Genomic DNA, 20,603 nt, shown 5'->3' with positions numbered 1-20,603 from the left:
CGGACGGACGGACGCCGGACGCATTACTATCGCATAAGCTCTTCTGGTCTCTGACCAGTAGAGCTAAAAACTACGCGGTGAATCAAATTTGTTTATTTCACTCATTAAAACAAATCTATAAAAGTTGTTACTTTCAATTTTCATGATATTAGTTTGTATCATCTGTATTTCGACCGGTCACGGTAGCCTAGCGGTAGAGCGTGCGCTTCGTGATCGGGAGGCCTGGGTTCGAATGTCGTTCGCGGCGCCGCGTCATACCTAAGACGTAAACATATGTAATACAATACTATTGAATGTTCCTTAGCCAAGCGCTCGGCACTAGAAGTGAAAGTCACGGGTCTTTCGGATATGACCTTAAAAATGTAGGTCCCGTGCCACGGTAAGCGTTGGCACGATAAAGAACCCTCACTGCTCAATGGCCCCAAGTGCCGAATATACTTCTAAATTTGAAACCCTTCACCGGCATGCGGTGACGTCTCCATATGAGCGAAAAATTCTCGAGAGGGACGTTAAACAATATACGATCAATCATCTGTCTTCAACTGAAACATATTTTTTTTAGGTATCGGACACTTTAGAATACTTTAAATTAAGGCATCCGATCCATAATAGCCTCAGATTCAATGAATCTGAATGCATAAACGATATGTATTGGCTGAATACTCGGTATATGGAGACATAATGTTTTGGTCTCATGTGTAAGAGCGGAATGTGTCCTAATTTTTTTTAATCTTGACCCGTCCTTGAAGAGTTATCCCACTTTACTTTTAATCAATAAATTTCATTCTTAAAAATATCTATCTGGTGAAAAATTATTTTTTAATCGTTTTTCTATTCTTAGTAATTATATACATCTTTCCACCATGGCATTTTTTGATATTCATAGTATATAAATTTTTATTTTGAAAAATTGCTTGTTCGATAGACCTCAATGCATTCTTAATTAATTACTGCTCGGATGAGTATATTTTTGAAAAATTCTCCTGGTAAACCCTTTTCTACACTAAATTGCTTTGAATTAGTTTCAGAGTATTTAATACAGGATGGATATATAAGGTTAGAAAATTATGTCCTTTTATGGATCGGATACCTTGATATAATTTTATTTGGGGCAAGAGGCTTCAGAAAAGATTTGACCGCATATCCACAATCTCCATATAGCTGACATGTTTTCTAACGCCTCCCTAACAATAGAATAGATGGCTTGGGGTGTTTTTTCTGATTAAATTTATAGCAATACAATGATGACCAAAACAAGAGTGCTTTCTTTTAAACAAGTTAAAAAATAATTAACTTTTAAATAAATGTATTTCATTTTTATATATAGGGTGAATTCACCATGCATCGGACACATACCTTGCTTCGGACAACTTTAGACAATAAATTCCGTGTATTTATTTGTTTCTGTCTAGAAGCTGAAGATTTAAATTTTTTAATGATACCGATTTTTATTATCATGTTGTGATAAAAATACCCCGAGAATGGCCTTGAAGTTACGTCATATTTTACATCTTCAAAGGGGAATAACCAGAAATTTTATGATTTTATTTATGATTTTGCGATTTTTAGAGTTATCGTTCTTAAAATTCGACATCAACGGAACGAGTCAGTCTTTGGTAAATAAAGTCAAAGATTGGTAATTTTACATAAATTTTAAAGAAAATTCACTTCAATGTTCGTATAATTCTGTTTAGAGCTGGTTTTCACTAGTATGTTCATTTCTCCGTACATCGGACACAAATTAACCATGCATCGGACACTTTCCGATGCAATGGTAAGCAGTCTACCATTTTCATACAGAACCCAGCTGATAGCGGTTTTTTGCGGAAAAAGAAAATAAAAACTCTATATTTTCAGTCAAAATACAAGTTATCGATGTATGACGTCTGGAATTTGACTCAATTTATTTCTACAAACCAGAGTATGATAAACCATGAAAAAAGGGCGCGAATTACCGCATTTTAAGCTTTTTTAAGCATTTTTTAGGCAGACTGAGGTCTCTTGAATCGTTCTACATTTGTGCAACGATATCGTCAATTAAATATAAGTTGAGGGTTATTTCTTAGAAAAAAGATAAAATATATTCATATCAAGCATTTTAAAGCACTTTGATAAAGGTATGATATTTTTCTGGTCAAAATACCGTCTGTCCGATGCATGGTAAACAATGTCCGATCCATGGTAAAATTTGAGTAATCACTAAAAACTCGATTTTTGAGGATATTTTCTCAATAAAGGGCATATAATTGTGTCCCAAATTGATATTTTAATCACAAACTAAATGTTAAACTCCATTTTGATAATTTTCCGTCGGTAGCGATTTCGCTAGAACTTGTTGAAGTACAAGGGTATCCGATGCATGGTGAATTCACCCTAAAAAGTTTCAAAACCACTCATTTAAATAGAATCGAGTGCCATACTATAAGAGTTTTAAAAACTTGTAATCATAATGAATCCATGCAGTCACCAAAGATACATCTATATACTAATCCTATTTTTGTTGTTTAACGTCCCTCTCCAGAATATTTCACTCGTAAGGAGACGCAACCACGTGACAGTAGAGGGCTAAAATATTCACATCTATACCCGGCATTCGGGGTCATATAGTGGTGAGGGATATTTTCGTTCCAAAATCCACTGCGACATCGGTTTATACGGTCTCATCCGGAGCAGTGGATTCTAACCCGCGAAGTAAGAATCTACTTACTCCGACGCTCTATCCAGTGCACCATGCGAGCGAATAATTATAAAATAAAAAGGCATTTTCGATAATACTCACAAACACACATTGTCTCATGTTAACTACACTGTAGGAATAGACCATTGACAATTCACAAACACATGGTCTCAAATTCATGCCACAGAGTAATATAGGTGAGACCATGTTTGTATGTGCCATCGTTATATGCCAGTGGACACACCCTATGGTGAAGAAAACACGAGACAATGCGCATGCGAGTTTGTGACTGCTCTTTAGGGTGAATTCACCATGCACCGGGCACACTTGTACTTCAACAAGTTCTAGCAATATCGCTACGGACAGAAAATTATCAAAGTGGAGTTTAACATTTCGAATGAGATTAAAATATAAATTTGTGACACACTGGTATGCTACCGGTTTTATTGAAAAAATATAACTAAAAACGATTTTTTTTTCAAAATGACTTAGAATTCACCATGGCTCGGACATTATTTATTATGCATCGGACAAATGGTAATTTGAACCGGAAAAAATGTCATACCTTTATCACAATGCTTAAAAATTATTGATATGGATATATTTTTATCTTTTTTTTAATTAACCATCAACTTAAATTTAATTGACGAAATCGTTGCATTTAATGTGGAAAGATTCAAGATGCCCCTCTTTGCCTCTGAAAGGCTTTAAAATGTTTGTAATGGAACAATACGCGCCTTTCTCTCGTGGGTTTCGAGGTTTACCATACTTTAGTTTGTAGAAATAAATTTTGATCTTGAATACTGTTCGTTATCTCCATATGTTTCATTGAGTCAGATTCTAGACGTCACATATCGATAAATTAAATATTCACTTAAAATTTAGTTTTTATTTTCCATTTCCACAAACAATTATCAGTTGGGTTCTTCGTGATTTAAGGGGGCCGACTATAGTTTTATTGTGTGAAAACTACAATAGCGAAACTCTTCATTTTTATGCCATATAAAACTTACATTAACTTCAGTGTACATGCAAAGTTTGGGGGAAATCTATCGTCCAGGTATTTATGAGGGACCGTCTCAAAATACGGGTACAATTACTATAGGATTATATAGGAAAATGCCAATTTTTAGCACTTTAAAGCAAATTATACAAATAGTACAATAGACATTTTGTTCAAATTATAATATTTGATGAGTAATACTATGTTATACAATATATGTAAGAAACACAAAATTCTACCGTCTTGTTACCAGAGGGGGCATCTTAAAATGCAAAAAAATTAGCAAAGAGCTAAAGCCACAAATTATCAATATCCGCCTTTAATTTCAGACAAAATTTAAGTTTAAAATCACGAAGCCTTTCATATGTTATTTTGTAGAGCACAATGTCATGGTACGCTACATATAATTTTTTGGCACACAGGCCACCGTCTTTAGCACATGCGCAGAGACAAAATATACCTATGAAGTTAAAAACTGCCTAAAAATGCCGATTTTACGGCAGTTATTTCGAAATTTGAATGTGGCCACACTCAAGTACCCTTTCCAAACTTTGCATGCATGAAAATATTATATATATGCACCTTCACGAAAATATCCTAGAGGTACTCGCGTGTGGCCAATATGAATTTTACAATTTATGAATGTTGAGCTTTCAGAAATTGAAGCAAAATCCTCCATTTCAGTAGTAATTATAAGTTCATTATATGCGTAAATACCCTAAATTAGTTATTAGTATATCAGATTTATTCTTGATAATTATATCATCCCATATTTGTCAATAATTTTGTGATAGAATATCTTAAATTGTCATTTAATATGTGTTCTTTCATATAAAATTTAAAATTACTCTCTTTTCTTTCATGCTTACGTACATGATACAATGATGACGTCATAATTTGACCGTGATCGAGGTCTACTGCATCTGAGCAAAAATAATTTGAAGAAGTTTGTCAAAATAATTTTATAATTAGAAAAAGCTGTTGAGAATTGATTTGTGTCGAGTTTCCAATATGTTGCCAGCACTATAGATGTTGAACGTAATACTTGTTTCAAATCTTTTTTATAAACATAAAAAAAATGCCTAATCCGAAGTTGATATCTAAAATTCATGCAACTCCATGTGTATTGTAGGATAAATGAAATGTAAATAGTTTTATTTGTTTACACAGATATATCAATTGAAGAAATATATAGCATTTATGAATATTATGCATTTAAGATTACAGATAATGTTAGTTAGCTAACATTATTTTAAAACTCGAAGCTCTAAAACGCATGCTCTCTCTCTCTCTCTCTCCACAGCTTTTCCTTTCTTTATTAACCTTTTACGATGTCTTAGAACTTTTTCTTTGGCATACCCTTAAAAAAAATAATACGACGCAGATTTTTTTCCCGAACGAAAAAAGAAAGAAAAATTTATTGGTAATCTAATAACTCTGAAACTCGGGATGATCTATCTGCACACTCATACATTATAGAAGAAGTACATCTCGTAACTACAATAGAAACTGGTCAAATGTGTCCGAGATTCTGTTACATCTGAATGCATATGCATTTTGAGGTAAATACCGAGGTGTCAAATGTGTCCGAAATTCTGTAACATCTGAATGCATTTTCAGGGAAATACCGAGATTATCCGATTAAAATAAAAAGGTGTCAAATGTGTCCGAAATTCTGTAACATCTGAATGCATTTTCAGTGAAATACCGAGGTTATCCGATATAAATAATAAAAAGGTGTCAAATGTGTCCGAAATTCTGTAACATCTGAATGCATTTTCAGGGTAATACCGATGTTATCCGATTAAAATAAAAAGGTGTCAGACTCACGATTTGCACACATTTAATGAATAAAAATAAACATGGATTTTGAACCCTAATTTATCTTCTAGTAGTAATTGGTTTGCCTTGCGGTTTTCTCAATCGCATGTAGTGATCAGACATAACATGGATCGGACATATTACTGAATTATCTACAGATAGAAGAAAATATCTGCGTAAGTGATGTAAAGCGTTATTTGGGGAAGACAATTATTAAAAATAGGTGATATAAAAAAGTTTAGCTTTCATTTTCACTCTTTTTTATATACATAACACCTATATATCTCAGTACAGTGAACGCGAATTGGGACAGATTGTTACTTAGGATGCCCCTCCACTATGACTGGTAGTAAGATTGGTTTCGCTTCAAATATAAAAAAACTGTGGCAATGTAGTGATTTTCACGGATAAAGGAACAGGAAGAGAAACCAGAAGTCTCTGTCGAGACTGAAGCTCTACTGGTTTGAACTTATAGCAAAGGAAGAGAAAGTACTTAAGCAGCTGGGATTTGAAACTTTATAAACAGCATTAAATAGAATAAGGATCGTTGATAAAGTCTCTTTATGTTCTTAGTGTAGTCTACTTGTGTGCCAAGTTATACTGAAATCAGACCAAAACTGTAGGAGGAGTAGCATTTTGAAACAATTTTACAGACATTTCTATTTTTAGTAACCACGGCAACACCGTTCATCAAAATTAAAATTCAATACACAGAATTATGTAACTTAGTGTATTCTACTTGTGTGCCAAGTAATACTGAAATCAGACCAAAACTGTAGGAGGAGTAGCATTTTGAAACAATTTTACAGATATTTCTATTTTTAGTAACACGACAACACCATTCATTGAAATCAAAAACCGATACACAGAATTATGTATCTTAGTGTATTCTACTTGTTTGCCAAGTTATACTGAAATCAGACCAAAACTGTAGGAGGAGTAGCATTTTGAAAGAATTTCATAGAAATTTCTATTTTTAATAACCACGGCAACACCCTTCATCGAAATCAAAAACCGATGCACAGAATTATGTATCTTAGTGTAGTCTACTTGTGTGCCAAGTAATACTGAAATCAGACCAAAACTGTAGGAGGAGTAGCATTTTGAAAGAATTTCACAGAAATTTCTATTTTTAGTAACCACGGCAACACCGTTCATCGAAATCAAAAACCGATACACAGAATTATGTAACTTAGTGTATTCTACTTGTGTGCCAAGTAATACTGAAATCAGACCAAAACTGTAGGAGGAGTAGCATTTTGAAAGAATTTCACAGAAATTTCTATTTTTAGTAACCACGGCAACACCGTTCATCGAAATCAAAAACCGATACACAGAATTATGTAACTTAGTGTATTCTACTTGTGTGCCAAGTAATACTGAAATCAGACCAAAACTGTAGGAGGAGTAGCAATTTGAAAGAATTTTACAGAAATTTCCATTTTTAGTAACCACGGCAACACCGTTCATCGAAATCAAAAAAACGATGCACAGAATTATGTATCTTAGTGTATTCTACTTGTTTGCCAATTTATACTGAAATCAGATCAAAACTGTAGGAGGAGTAGCATTTTGAAAGAATTTCACAGAAATTTCTATTTTTAGTAACCACGGCAACACCGTTCATCGAAATCAAAAACCGATACACAGAATTATGTATCTTAGTGTAGTCTACTTGTGTGCCAAGTTATACTGAAATCAGACCAAAACTGTAGGAGGAGTAGCATTTTGAAAGAATTTCACAGAAATTTCTATTTTTAGTAACCACGGCAACACCGTTCATCGAAATCAGAAACCGATACACAGAATTATGTATCTTAGTGTAGTCTACTTGTGTGCCAAGTTATATTGAAATTAGACCAAAACTGTAGGAGGAGTAGCATTTTGAAAAATTGTTTACAGACAGACGGACAGACAGACAGACAGACGGACGGACGCCGGACGCATTACTATCGCATAAGCTCTTCTGGTCTCTGACCAGTAGAGCTAAAAAAACGGCGATAAATAATCTCCTGGAAAAGTAGAGAAAGTGGTCAAAATATAATTCGTCCCATTCCCGGGTACATGTAGTACTAGTCTAACCATGCTGAGTGTGCATGGCGATTTTAAATATTTTTATATACAAACGAGTCTCAGTGTAATATGAGAGACAAGCAACAATCCTTTGCTGATTAAAATACTTGATGTTTTTCAACAATAAACATAGGCGCTTTTTTTAATGCAGTACACAATAATATAATTTAAGATTAAAGGATTAAAACGCATGTCTTACGTCCCTCCCCCCCCCCCCAAGACAAAATAGAAGTGATAGCGATATAGAACATGAGAATTAAAAATACACAGTATAATTTTGCATAAAGGAAAAGATACATACCTGAAAGAAAAAAATCTAAATCCAAATACGTGTGAAATCAATATTAAATAGCAGACTATGACATACCTGGTGATATAACTAGAAAAACTTGAATTTAGGGCTACAGTCTATATATACTCATCTTTCAAATCAAATTCATGTTTCTTGCAAACCCCCCCCCCCCTTTCTGTAAAACCTTAAGAATTTTGCAAAACATATATTTCATTGTCAAAATGCACGAATAATCGGGGGTCGTCACATAGATAAAAACATACACACCCACTTTGATAATTCTATTTCGTTATAATAGGCCCAGATTCTTGTTTAGGAAAAAGATTCGACGATTACTGCGCCGGGCTTCACTTTATATTTATCCAGTCACAAATTTTGAAAACTTCAGAATTTATTACATGTATATCAGATAATAATTATGTCATATAATGTAGTGACAGATGTCTAGAGTATTAAATACTTTTAAAACTACATGTTTAGATAAAGAACTATTGTAACGCTCGGGTGTACAAAAGTAAGCAGTCAATGTTGAATGTTCTATAGCAAAGGACTTTTTACGATGTTATGACGTTACGTTACAAATAATGACGTTCCTCATGTAAACATTCAAAACAATGCCATACTGTCAAATCTCTTCTTGAAAAAGTATTATAGATATCTTAAAAAGGAAAACAGTTATGAAAAACTACAAGTCTACACCATCTTTATTGAAATTCTCATTGATTTTTTAGTTAAGGCGTATTTCGATGGTTCGTGGCTTTAGCTCTTTTACTATTGTTATAGAGTATTACAAAATATGACGTACACAATGGATTCACATGAAAACATAATAAAAATATTGGAGATATTCTCAAATTTCAATGATTTAAATTTCAAGAGCTATGTTTATTACTTTTTCTTTAATATGCTATTTATGTTCATAAATAATTTTATGCCCATTTCTTGTGTATTGAAAGTGGGACAAGCGAGATAACTCTAATACTTTTGTTCGGTCTTGTTTTTGGAACAGCCTCAGTATATGATTGAGTACAATCAGTGGCAGCGCCATATTTGTATGGAAATACAATTTTATTTTTGAACAAGCAAGTTGGCTTACAGCGTGTCCAGTGCACAGTTAATACATTTGATGGACTTCTCGTGGTGTGATCTTTTGGATTTCCAAGGAATTCAGCACATTTGTAAGTGTTAAAAGACGAGACTTGAAATTCGGTCCTGGCACACGTGCGTTCCGATTTTTCATCATTCGTAACCTGTGTTGTCCCAACGATCATTGTTTTGTACTGTGTTCTTCCTTCATCAAGATGTCTGTATTAATATTTGGTGACTCACACATTCGACGCTTATATCATTATGCGAGGAATCAGAGACAACTTTGAAACAATTATATTTAATGTACAAAATGTAGCGATCTCGGTCATTGGGATTAGTGGGGACAGAATAGGTCGAAGTATGGACATTAGAGTGCTAGAAGAGGAGATTCAAAGGAACCGACCACAGAAGCTAACTTTACATATTGCGGGAAACGATATCGATCAGCCGCAGGCTGATGAGGATTCGGTTAGGGAGATTGTGTCAAAAATAATGGCAACATGTGACTTGTTTTTAAACCGGTATCATTTAAATAAGATATATGTGTGTCAGTCGTTACCAAGATATTCCACCAGACACTGCCGAGTTGTTTTAACGTTATATAATAAGTAAATAGTCTTGGCAAATCAACCTTTAAAAGAAGAAGTTAAAAACAGAAGGCAGGTTGTGTACTGGAAGTTAAAGGGCTTGAAGAACTCTGTAGTGAATAACTTTTGTGATTAGGCAATCAGGGGTGCTGTGATACATAGTACAAGTGATAGCTAGATAAATAGTTTGTATGTCATTTAGCCATATAACAATTATGGTTAATTTGCATCTTAAGTTTATGAAACAGGCAATACATCTATATGTACCTTAGCCTTAGTACCCTAGTGACTTAGAACATCTTACAAAACGGGTATTAATGATTTAAAAAAAAAAAAAGCTTACTATGCATATATGACACAATGTTATACTTTCAGCAGTTTTCTGTTTAATCACATATTAGATGCATTGTAGAGAGCCAGTCCAAGAGTGGGAAATACAGAAAGGGACCCTTGTGATCAAGCATTTATTTTTACTTAGAACAGTAAGTCTGGAAACTTTTTCTACTGCATGAGTTGCAGAAGAGCCTGTGATAATTTGCCACATGTTCAAGTATGAGTGGTAATTTTGCCACATTACTGAACAATTAGTGGTATTTTAATGTATTACTGAATCTTGATAATTTTATCAAGTTACAAATGCGATAATTCTATCGCTATGCTTTAAAATGAGTGATAATTTTTTCACGTCTTGATCAGTGCTGAATCTTGATAATTCTATCAAGTTATAAATGCGATAATTCTATTGCAATTAGTGATAATTTTATCACGTCTTCAATAGTGCTGAATCTTGATAATTCTATCAAGTTACAAATGCGATAATTCTATCGCTATGCTTTACAATTAGTGATAATTTTATCACGTCTTGATCAGTGCTGAATCTTGATAATTCTATCAAGTTATAAATGCGATAACTCTATCGCAATTAGTGATAATTTTATCACGTCTTCAATAGTGCTGAATCTTGATAATTCTATCAAGTTACAAATGCGATAATTCTATCGCTATGCTTTACAATTAGTGATAATTTTATCACGTCTTGATCAGTGCTGAATCTTGATAATTCTATCAAGTTATAAATGCGATAATTCTATCGCTATGCTTCACTAGGGATAGTGAATTAATTAGTGATATTGCAATGGTTTCTTGATACATTGTGTAGCTATATTTCACTAGTGCACTGTAATTATACAGATTGTTTTAAGATTTAAACAATAATTGGTATAAAGAACTACCCTAGAGTCAGGTCTAATGGGTAATTTTATCCTATTGCCTGATATGGACTAATATTTGGATGAGTAAATCAACAATAATTTTGCCACATTAATCAAAAGCTGATAATTTTATCAGTCATAGATAGGTTGAATTCTTGACATGATTTGTATAAATTAGGCATACATGCTAACATCCATTTACAGAGATGAGTACCGGTAATAGGCCTACAGACTATGGGGTGGTTACAAAGCCAGTTAATTTACAACAAGAGGAAGTCGCAAGTGACACTCCAACAAGCAACAATCATTCAAGCCAATTAGAAGATGGCAATTTTACCAAGTAATTCAGGTACTAATAACAAACAGCATCTAAGGAGTTATCGCTTAGCGCAGGGGTTAAGAATCCCAGTATCATTAAGCCATTGGGTCTCGGTGTAGATTCTAAGATAAAAAGCAAAATCTGGGGAAATGAATTTGTTGATTTGGAAATTTGTTAGGAATCAAAAATAAGAATAATTATAAAGGCTTTGAAATCAGTGAAATCTTAGAAGGGGAGTGTGAAATAAAGCCCAAAAAGCAAACATTAAATTCAGAAATCCATAGTGAGGCATTGGCTATCAGTTTGGGTAAATCCAAAGTAGGTCTAAATTCTGGGTTTCTGGTATTCATAATCAATTCAAATCTGTTCAATATCAGGAGGTAGAAGATGCAGTAGGTTGAATGCGAATATATGAGAAAAATTGCGGGTTGTTTAAATTGGATATTCAGAATGCATATAAAATTGTTCCAATACATTGTTCAGATTGGGAATGGTTGGGTTTTACTTTAGAAAATGAATACTATTTTGACAAAACTCTCCCTATGTGACTTAATTTTTCTTGTCAGTTATTTGAAGAATTCAGTACTGCAGTACATTGGGTATGTGAAAACAAGTTAGGCTTACATGGGAGACTAGTTCATGTTTTTGTTCAAGGATATTGGTATTCCAATTAAGGAGTTAAAAACTGTCCTTCCCTGTGCTTCGCTTGTATGTTTGGGTATTGAGTTGGATTCTATTTTGATGGAGTCATGTTTAGCAGAAGACAAGTTAACTAAAGCTAGACACCTAATACAAATTCACAAGTCTAAAAAATCTATAACATTACTAGAGTTACAGTCTGTAATAGGTCTGTTAAACTTCGCCTGTTCAGTGGTCATTCCAGGACGCCCATTTCCTAGGCAGCTAATTGATCTGTTAATTGAGTTAACTCAACCTTTTCATCATAGGAGATTGAATAAGGAAGCTCAAGTGGATTTAAATGCTTGGGGATTGTTTTTGGAGCATTTCAATGGCAAGTCACTGTTTTCATCAGAGCAATGGGACAATTCTGACTCATTACAATTGTATATGGATACAAGTAACATTGGTTTCTGTGGTTATTTACGAAATCAGTATTTTAGTGGTATATGGCCTAAAACCTGGAAAACCTATCATATTACAATAAAAGGAGTTATTTCCCAGTGTACTTGCAGTTCAGCTTTGGGCAGATCAGTTTGAAAATTGATGTGTTATTATTAAAATTTTTTTCACGGATAATGATGCTGTTGTGCACATCATCAACAAACAAACCTAAAGTAAAGACAAATGGTTCTTGTTTGTCGTTTAGTAGTGCAATATTTTAAACACAATATTTTATTTCAAGGAAGACATGTATCGGGTTTAGATAATGTTTTAGCTGATCATCTTTCTCGCCAGCAGATTCCACAGTCCCTACAAAAAATTTCCTACAACAACCCTGTAGCATGCCATAACAACGAGGACAATCTCAAAGTTTAGAATCAATAGCTTCAGATCTAATAAATCAGTCATTAGCAGCATCAACTCATAATACTTATCAAAGGGCAATTGAATATTGCCATTGTTTGGTGTCATCATTTTGCTTTGCCAAGGAAAGGTGTACCAGCAAAAGCAGAAGCTTAAGATATCATTTTGTTTATAGCTTATTGTTACTGGCAACCTATGTTTCAGCATTAAGTATTCAACATAAGATAAGGAATATGAATGGCCCAACTTTTAGTGAAAAAATGTTTACAAGGTTACAAGAATAAGACAAGCTTAGTTGACCCTAGAATACCTATAACACCAATCATTCTTAAACAGCTGATAGCTTCTTTACAATATACAACAAGTTTATATTTTGTACAGGTACTTATGAAAAGTGTGTATTTAGTGGCATTTCACTGTTTTCTTAGGATTGTAATTTACAGCTTCAAAAGACAGAAATTGTCATTTATTGACAATACAATCTGTACATTTTTTAGAAAATACTTCAGACTGCCCAGTAGGGTTGGAGTTGACTATGAAAACTTTCAAACATGGTAAAGGTCAATCTTACACTGTGCATGTGAAAAATGACAGCAAAGATAACACAATATGTCCTGTTCAGGCCCTATGGACATATTTTCAATTACGAAAACCAACTTCTGGTCCTCTTTTTACTTTCATGGATGGGTCACCGGTGTCACGGAAATATTGTACAGATCAGTTATGTTTGCCATTAAATTGGTGTGGGTTAGATTGTAAATGATATAAAGGTCACAGCTTTAGAATCAGAGCAGCAACAACGGCTTTTTCCAGTGGAGTTCTAGAGCAAAAAATGAAATCAATGGGGCGGTGGTCATTAGACGCTTTCAAAAAGTACATTCGAATCCCCTTTGTAAACCTTTGACTGCTCACGAGGTGAGGTTGAGGTAAAGAGTTATGACCATGGTGACAAGAGCATCTGGTCTAATTATAATTCATGACATTTCAAATCTACTCTGAGTTGAGTTCCTATAAAATAGTGAGTAATTTGTTAACTTGTTTGGTTGATTGCAATCAAGTGTTTTAATTACTGGTGTCACAAAATTATACCCAATCATGGTGACAAGAGCATCTGGTCAGATTATATTTCATGACATTTCAAATCTACTTTGAGTTGAGGTTGAGGTTATGAGTTATGACCATGGTGACAAGAGCATCTGGTCAGATTATAATTCATGACATTTCAAATCTACTCTGAGTTGAGTTCCTATAAAATAGTGAGTAATTTGTTAACTTGTTTGGTTGATTGCAATCAAGTGTTTTAATTACTAGTGTCACAAAATTATACCCAATCATGGTGACAAGAGCATCTGGTCAGATTATAATTCATGACATTTCAAATCTACTTTGAGTTGAGTTCCTATAAAATAGTGAGTAATTTATTTGGTTGATGTCAATCAAGTGTGTTAATTACTGGTGTCACAAATTATACCCAATCATGGTGACAAGAGCATCTGATTGTAAAATAAATATCAAGCCAGTAATAGAGAATATGAGGGTTTGGACAATTGTCAAAATATGTGAACAAGTGTGACACATTATCTGTTTCAGGAAAGAGGACATTGGCTTAGAAAAACAGTTTCAACCATGATGACAGGAGCATCTGGTTGTATCAAGTAGTAAAGTTTTGATGTAATTATGCATCTACAAGTGTGACACATTATCTGTTTCAGGAAAGAGGACATTGGCTTAGGAAAACATTTTCAACCATGATGACAGGAGCATCTGGTTGTATCAAGAAGTAGTAAAGTTTTGACGTAATTATGCATCTAACAAAGTTTGTGTACAATGCATAATAATATGGTATTGTTTACAAGAGTTGAAATACTTTCTTTGTATGTTGGTAATGTGTTATTTTTCATTGTTTGTATCCGGTTTGTATGAATTTTAGGGATACTTCTATTGTAGTAAGATTAAGACTCGCACTAGGGTTGGGTGGGGATTACTGCTGATGACAGTTCAGATCTGCCTGTCATTGGCAGTAAGTGGCATTTTTACCTTACCCCACCTTTGATGTAAAAATTTTATACAGTAATGTTTTGATCTATTTCGAAGTTGCATGTAGTGATATTGGTATCACTGCAAGGTTTATAAATGTAAATCTATCAAACTACATTTTCATTTTTGTAATAGTTTTACAAAATTGTCATTTGGTAATAAATGACCTTTTTCAACTTCAAACGGTGTTGTGTTGGTATCAGATAGTATAATATTACATCAAACAGAGCAACCTTTAGTGCGAGTATCAGGAAGATGGGCATAAATGCTATTTATGTTCATAAATAATTTTATGCCCATTTCTTGTGTATTGAAAGTGGGACAAGCGAGATAACTCTAATACTTTTGTTCGGTCTTGTTTTTGGAACAGCCTCAGTATATGATTGAGTACAATCAGTGGCAGCGCCATATTTGTATGGAAATACAATTTTATTTTTGAACAACCCTCCCACCTCTCCCTAATAGTTAAAAAATTATAGTGTTCTTAATTGATGTGAATAATTTGACAATATTTTTCCATATTTCTTTTTTCAGTAGGTAAGGCATTTTTACCTTACCCCACCTTTGATGTAAAAATTTTATAAAGTAATGTTTTGATCTATTTCGAAGTTGCATGTAGTGATATTGGTATCACTGCAAGGTTTATAAATGTAAATCTATCAAACTACATTTTCATTTTTGTAATAGTTTTACAAAATTGTCATTTGGTAATAAATGACCTTTTTCAACTTCAAACGATGTTGTGTTGGTATCAGATAGTATAATATTACATCAAACAGAGCAACCTTTAGTGCGAGTATCAGGAAGATGGGCATAAAATATTTTTATTTCCCCTTTCTTTAAGAGCTACAGATTATCATAACGTCAAAAGCACACTGCAACGACGTCAACCTACCTATCAATTGCAAAATCGTTTAAGAAATCAGTTATATCAAATTGTAATTACATTTTTATATCTACAATTTCTTAATTTTGTTTAATTTCAATAATTAAGCGAAAAAAATTGCATTAAAACAATAAATACGCTTCATTTTACTATGGTGCGCGAAATATTGCGCAATGGAAACTATAGTCGGCCCCCTTAAAATGGAAGGGATTCCTCATGCATCGGAAAGTATCCAAATTATACTCATACATGTAGCTACCTTTCTAGGGAGGAAATTCTTCAAAATCATATGTCAGTTCTGAATATTTTAATATACCAAACAACCAAAATGAATTTGAATTACCATATCTATTTTGGATTAATTGATTATTATCTATATTGGATACTGACTTCATAAAAATCCCTATACAAAGCAGGTTCCAGAAAAGTTCTACCAAGTCTCTTCACAAAAATACTAATAATAGTGAAGGAGAAACTTTAAGAGCACTGTTGAACAATATAATTGAAAAGTGGTGTAAATCAAATGTGGATACTTAAAAAATCAAAGGAACTTCTGGAAATTTGATATTACTAAATTTTACCAAAATCATTAGCTTAGAAACTTATGACTTTTCAACTTTATTCACAGACATTCCCCACGATAACTCAGAGTCCAGGCATTTAACATCATTGACATCTGCTTTTTTAATAAAATTGGAATTCGTAAATTTACTTATCTTGTCATTGGTCAATTTGGAAAATAACTTTGTTAAAAACATTCTGTGTGTAAACACAAGTACTCTGAAGATAATATTAAAAAGATGCTGGAATTTTTTTATTGACAATATCTCTGTGGTTTTTGGAGACCAGGTCTTCCATCAATCTATTGGCATTTACATGGGTACCAAACGCGCCCCATTATTTGCAGACCTACGTATATTTGTATTCATATGAAGCAGAATTTTGTTCAAAATCATTTCCGTGAAAAGAAAACACTTGCTGTGACCTTAAACTCGACATTTAGATATATCGACGACGTACAATGTATAGTCAATTAACAATAGTTATTTCCATTCTTATGTCGACACGATTTATCCCGATGAGCTTGAAATAAAAGTTAAAGAGTTTGACACATCTATATATGTATCTTTTACTAGAAAAGATGTTATCTTATAATAAAGCTTTATGATAAACGTGATCGTCAACTTCCCTTACTACACAGCAAAATACTTAAATATCCGGCATACGGAGTTTATATCTCTCAGTTGATTCGATACGGAAGATTATGTTCTACGTATGAACAATTTCTAAAACGAGGTAAGTTACTGACAAACAAGTTGATGATTCAGAAGCAAAAATACCAACAGTAATCATTTCTTAAGTTCTATGGTCGATACAAAGACCTTGTCAGCAAATAGAATTTATCATTAAGTTCAATGCTGACTGACGTTTTTCATTCTGATTGTTAAACCATTATTTACACACTGAGATGTCCACGGATTGTTTATGTTATTTCCAGATCATGACAAGGTGCACAAGGCAAATTTGACCGGTAGGCAGCGGACGCTCACTCCTCCATGGTACTTGATCCCATCTCTGATGTTTTTGAGGTCCATGTTTGCTCCGCTCCTATTTTGTTATTTGACTTTTGATCTCGAATACTGTTCGTCATCTCCACATGTGACAAAAATGGTTTACTCAGCCGTAATCAAGCAACAAACGGCTGTAAAGTTAAACTTTTATCTTGAAAAATCTTTGCAGAAGTATTCAATAATTTGTAAACGGTTTCTGAAGGAAAAAACTTCCAGAAGTCCAATCATAAATTGAATCGATCGTTTTAGTAAAGGAAGGGAGATGATTAAAAATTATGTTTGTTCTATTGCACAGTGAAACGGAGCTGGGGGAAGAGAAATGTTCTTTGTTAATCAATTTTTATAAAAGATAGTTCAGTTGAATATCTTAACAATAATATAATTATTAAATACACTAAAATATCATGTACTTTAGACATTTAACATATAGAATATTAAAATGTGTCAATTATTAATAATAATAGTGGTGATCGTTTGGTTAAAGTATTTGGACTATTGTTACATATGAAAATTTAAGAAATCTTTGATATCAATTTTATGTAGAGTAGGAAGAAACGTCTTTCATTCACAATGGTCTATTAGTACATGTTGTAATCTATTTAAAAGATGTAGTTGTAGCAACCAATTTATGTCAGCAGTAACGTGAAAATTTAGCGTGTTTGCATTTTATTGTCTTAATCAGAATCATTGTTGCTGTTACATTATTCAGGTATCGTCAATTTTGTATCTAAAAAGTAATAATCATTACAGAAATTGAATAGCAAAATTTGTGAAAAATGAATGTAATGTTATACCGGGAAATTTTTAACAACTTAAGAAATTCTTATTTGGTCTCCTTTTTCTAGAACGAGTGTTCTTATCGTAAGGACAATATAATACAAAACATGACGCTAACTATACATGTATATATCTGTATCGATGTTAATGCATTGACAGCGAGTAATAGGTAACCGACTTTGTAGGCAAAATGGAATGTTCCGTTGAAATATTGGAATATTTATGTCGATTTATAGGTAGAATATAATTCATTGCGATAAAGCCCGATAAGAATAAAGACGTAGAAGACATTAACAAAAATGGAAGGGAACCAGTCTAATATAAAAACCAACGGGTACGATTTACCGGTCTTCGGATTGGACAATGGGCAGTTTTTGATTATTCACATACCCGCACTCTTCTGCATTTTTATGAGCTTGATTTGTGCCTTAACAGTTCTGATTCTCTCTTTCAAGAAAAGAAACATAAAGTCATTTTTCTCCTGGTCAAAAAGTGAGCGTTTCGTGGTGTACATGGCCATTTGTGATGGTACCTTTAATGTTGCCCATAGCTTTGATCATTTGCACATTGTTATTTCCCAGAACCACGTGTATCCCAGAGAGCTATGCGAGTTTTACGCATTTATGTTGGTCGAGTTTATTACCGCACAAAATTTAATGGTGAATATCGTTGCCATCAATGCATTTGTGTTGATTTATTTCAACAAGAATATCAACTTTGGAAAATACGACTGGAAGATTTTGGTGTGGATTTTTGGAGTACCTTTTGTTGGGGCCACCTTCGCTGCCAGTTTTGAACAACTGGGACCCGCAGGAGCTTTGTGAGTACGGTTATGTCTCTAGAGAACCTAGCTTTGGTCAAATACAGTATTATTTTAGCGGATAAAAATTATTTGCTAAAGAATATTTTTCAATATGCGTCTAGATAGGTTTTTCGCAACCTCTTTTTAAGCTCAAATAAAAGAGTATTAACACTTTCTGTGCGTTTATTTAAAAGGACACATTAATGAATTATGAAATCTGGATGAGATCGTAAAAGTCAAGTCCCTTGTTCAAGTAGGCGCTGAAACGAAAAAAAGATTCCTCGCAAGTGCCGAGTACAGATCCCATTCTATTTCCAATACAGACCCATTGACATGTAGATCTAATTACTTAATCTATCAGCTCAAAATAACAAAATATAGTTGTTCCCTAGCAGTCAGATGGCAATTTACAGACAAAATGGTTTTGCAGAAAGCTTTATTAGAAGGGAACAAATAACAAGTCATCCTCGTGGCGCAGTGGTATAGTCCAAAATAGCTGACGTTTTCCAGGCCTTTTCACGATTTTGATATTTAATGTATTAAATCTGCAGCCCTCCACCGGCAAGTGAGAGCGTCTCCATAAGAGTTTCAATATTCTCGAATGGGACGTGAAACATCTTGCAAACAAATAACTTCACCCTGTTTAGATCAATTCATTGGTCTTTGGGGATGGGCCTCTTTCACACAAAGAGTCAACAGTGTGTAAAATAAATGTGACGACTACGAAGTGATAAATTAAATGACGAGTTTATTATCTAAAAATAATAATTAATTTGTTCGTCATCTGGTCTTCAAACATGGATTAAACATGACATTCCCGGAAAAAAATCATTATATTCACTTGCTCTCAGCATATACTGGTAATCTGAGAACATAAAAGGGAAAAAATTCGTTACATGATCAAAGAATGTCATTAGAAGTATTCTTCTATCGCCTCTTCTGGCTGAATGCTTCATATACCATTTAATTCAAATAGAAAGAAACAGTCACGAATTGTACATTACTAACATTTGAACTACACGTGCAAAGAAGCTCTCGCTTGCTATCATAAATATATTTGTTAATGACGTGCTTGAAAAAAAAGACCATATACACACAATATGAAACCACGAAGTATAGAAATAAGTTTGATGGATACCGAATGTATATTTCAATTAATTTACTAGGTTCTTTCGTTGATCTTTGTTTGAAATATGGAAAAAATTACGTGATTGATTTATTTACAGCTTCACATCAATAACAACTTCACACAAAAATTAGTATAACAAAAATCAATTTCTTCGATTTTCAGTTGATGTGTCGCTAATCTTACTTACATTTGTATTACATTTCAGTTGCTTTTTTGACGGTGTGAAGGGTGTCATTGCCAATATATGCTTCACCACAGTCCCTTTGACCCTGATATTGTTAATGAACACCATCCTGTACCTTCTCACGTGGACCCGCATCAGATCAGACACGGAACGTATCAAGCACACGATTGGTCAAAAGTCTGTCACCATGCGCATGGCTCATAATGCCGCGCGCAATATGACCTTTTTTGTTGCGGCATTTTTCGTCCAATGGTGGGCCTTTGCAATCTACGGAGTATGGGCTCTTGTTGATCACGTTCCACAAATTTTGTTTCAATTTGTCACAATTTTTAACAACCTCGGAGGTGTAGTTAACCTGGTCGTGTACATATTTATAAGAAAGCACTCTGAAATCGCTCCACAGCCTTCTACCAACGAAAGCACGGTAAAAACCTCTGCCTAATTTGGCTTCAGAGATTCGTTAGTCTTTTTAATCCACTCAATAGTGTTGCACCCGAATTCTTTTTTTATTCTCGAAAAATATTTTCTGACTGTGAAAACACGATAAAGCAATTGCACGTGAAAAATAATCTGATTTCAGCATACGTCATATAAGTGTAATAATAAATAGTAAAATAATGATAAACAGCTGTTTTCAATATATTCAGTGGAATATGATAT

General features: G+C 33.7%; 1 protein-coding gene and 1 long non-coding RNA gene across 2 annotated transcripts; both read left to right on the top strand.

The window, feature by feature from the left end:
• Positions 1-8,776: 8,776 nt before the first annotated feature.
• LOC134268712 (uncharacterized) lies at positions 8,777-15,329 on the top strand. Its single transcript, XR_009992425.1, has 4 exons — positions 8,777-9,044; positions 9,955-10,024; positions 10,958-11,102; positions 14,148-15,329. It is a non-coding gene; the product is annotated as an uncharacterized LOC134268712 (long non-coding RNA).
• Positions 15,330-18,127: 2,798 nt separating this feature from the next.
• LOC134268711 (uncharacterized) lies at positions 18,128-20,385 on the top strand. The gene is made up of 2 exons (XM_062750955.1): positions 18,128-18,648; positions 19,965-20,385. Exons 1-2 carry the CDS (start codon positions 18,128-18,130, stop codon positions 20,383-20,385), a joined length of 942 nt encoding a protein of 313 aa, XP_062606939.1.
• Positions 20,386-20,603: the final 218 nt, after the last annotated feature.

The sequence above is a fragment of the Saccostrea cucullata genome, unplaced genomic scaffold (assembly GCF_032062105.1).
Source record: "Saccostrea cucullata isolate Sc308-1 unplaced genomic scaffold, CSIRO_AGI_Scuc_v1 ctg8291, whole genome shotgun sequence".
NCBI lineage: Eukaryota > Metazoa > Mollusca > Bivalvia > Ostreida > Ostreidae > Saccostrea > Saccostrea cuccullata.
The sequence above is the reverse complement of the archived record's forward strand: the minus strand, read 5'-3'. Positions and strand labels throughout refer to the sequence as shown.

What these genes read in the sequence shown, in the direction of transcription:
- LOC134268711 (XM_062750955.1), top strand. Translation starts at nt 18,128, where the DNA reads ATGGAAGGGAACCAGTCTAATATAAAAACCAACGGGTACGATTTACCG. An exon ending in CTGGGACCCGCAGGAGCTTT is followed by an intron (nt 18,649 to 19,964) that starts GTGAGTACGGTT and finishes ATTACATTTCAG; the next exon opens with TTGCTTTTTTGACGGTGTGA.